Source organism: Rutidosis leptorrhynchoides, unplaced genomic scaffold (genome assembly GCF_046630445.1).
Source record: "Rutidosis leptorrhynchoides isolate AG116_Rl617_1_P2 unplaced genomic scaffold, CSIRO_AGI_Rlap_v1 contig151, whole genome shotgun sequence".
NCBI classification, from domain to species: Eukaryota; Viridiplantae; Streptophyta; class Magnoliopsida; order Asterales; family Asteraceae; genus Rutidosis; species Rutidosis leptorrhynchoides.
Window position 1 is genome coordinate 37,403 of NW_027266403.1, and position 1,967 is coordinate 39,369.

Genomic DNA, 1,967 nt, shown 5'->3' on the forward strand with positions numbered 1-1,967 from the left:
ATGGCACCCGAAGTTCAAACGGCCCACACTGAGGCACCTGCTGTACCAGCGCAAGAAGCCACGCCGGCGCTTCCCCCTTGTCGGAGCTTGCCCCTTTCCCATGTCGATGTTGTTCTTAGGATTTTATTGTTTGTTGCATCATTAGTGGCAGTTGTAGGAATGTTCACTAGCAAGCAAACAAAGAATATCTATGTGGTACAGTACAAAATACAAGTTCTCAAGTCAGCAAAATTTCAGAACTCCCCTGCTTTCATATAAGTTCAATATATAGTTACCTAGCTAGCTCTAATTTAATTTAATTTAAGTTTAATTCTATTTATTATAATTGAATGGGATCCATTACTCGATCGGACAACAACATGGTTTGGTCGGGCTGGTTCTGACTATGTTTTATATACAATATTTTTGGTTTTTCAACCATTAAAATAGTAAAAAAATTAATTGAATCAAACTAATTTGAAAGAGAAAAACTAGATTAAGTCCATCGATCTTCCAGTCGACTTGTATTGTTACATTTTGTCTATGTACCATACAATTATTGCATTATGAAGTTTCCATGGATGAGACAATTTTTATTTTTATCTGTTTAAATCATAATGGAAAAATGACATTTATATATGTTTCCTTCCACTAAATTAACCAGTTCTTAATTAATGAACTAAAATACCATTTACTTTGTTTTGCAGATATCTTGTAGTAGCACTATCAGTGTCTGGGTTATACAGCATCATCACTACTCTTGCATCAATTTCAATCATCATGAAGCCACAATACTCTACCAAGTTCATAATTCAGTTTGCAATCTGGGATGTGGTAAGCTCCTTATAATTCTACAAATTTTATCCTATTTGTATCATTAATATGTGTCCCACTCATTAAATAATATACTATCAACGAAGAGTCATGCTAAACGTACACCAATTTTGGTACACACTAATGCTCATTATCGCTTTCGGCGGTTGTATTTATCGATCAACGAAAGAGCATTGCTACGGAATAATTAAATAGTAAAAGATCATCTTAATGCTTTATTAGGTTATACTTTAGTAAAAGAAAATTTAAGTAACAACTCTTTTTTTTATATGCCTATATAATAATTCTATCTACCCAAAATTCGCTTCCCAGAGTTGAACCCATGAACTCCCAAAGGAGGAAAATTGAAGTAATATTGAGTCGATATAATTTACTCTACTTAATTAGGCATTCTTCAATCATTCTTAAAAAGAGTAAATTAAAGGACCTGCGTGTGTAAAATAGAACTATCATAATTAAAAGATCATATTGCTAACTTATAAAAAACATGTATTTATTATAGATCATGTTGGGGATTGTAGCTTCAGCGACTGGAACTGCTGGAGGAGTTGCATATATTGGGATGAAGGGTAATAATCATGTCCAATGGAGCAAAATTTGTAATATTTATGACAAGTATTGTTTACACACAGGCGTCTCCATTCTATTCTCCTTAATTGCTTCCATCATCCTCATTTTACTCATCGCTATTTCCGTTGTTTCTCTCTACAAAAAAATCCCAAAGTAGATCAGACTAAACTCTCATCTGTCAATTTAAAAATTGAGTCCTCTTGGGGTTCAATTTAATTTGAAAAACTTGTAATGTTTTGGATAAGTCTGTCTACATAGCGCCTTAATTTACAGTAAGAATTAAAGTTGCATTTCTCTTTGTATAATTGTGAATTATTGGTTTTGTTAAGTGATGGAGCACGAAATTGTTAATCATTGGGTCATATGTTTTATCTATGTGTATTATAAGTCACTAGTAGAAAATCTCGATACAGTGATAAGTGTGGCTAAATGAGGAAAAATCGTGGGTTAAAGAATAGGCCACGGTTTTTCTGACTTTACGCCACGGTTTTGAACCGTGAAATTTGCTGCTTTGGCCTTAGGTATACGCCACGGTTTTCATCCATTTTCCGCCACGGTTATACGAAACCGTGGCGTATAAAAAT

The 1,967-nt window shown here is 33.8% G+C and overlaps 1 protein-coding gene across 1 annotated transcript; it reads left to right on the forward strand.

Moving 5' to 3' along the window:
- Positions 1 to 1,540, forward strand: LOC139881420 (CASP-like protein 1D1). Its single transcript, XM_071865895.1, has 3 exons — positions 1 to 254; positions 687 to 813; positions 1,316 to 1,540. Exons 1-3 carry the CDS (start codon positions 1 to 3, stop codon positions 1,538 to 1,540), a joined length of 606 nt encoding a protein of 201 aa, XP_071721996.1.
- The last annotated feature ends 427 nt before the right edge of the window (positions 1,541 to 1,967 follow it).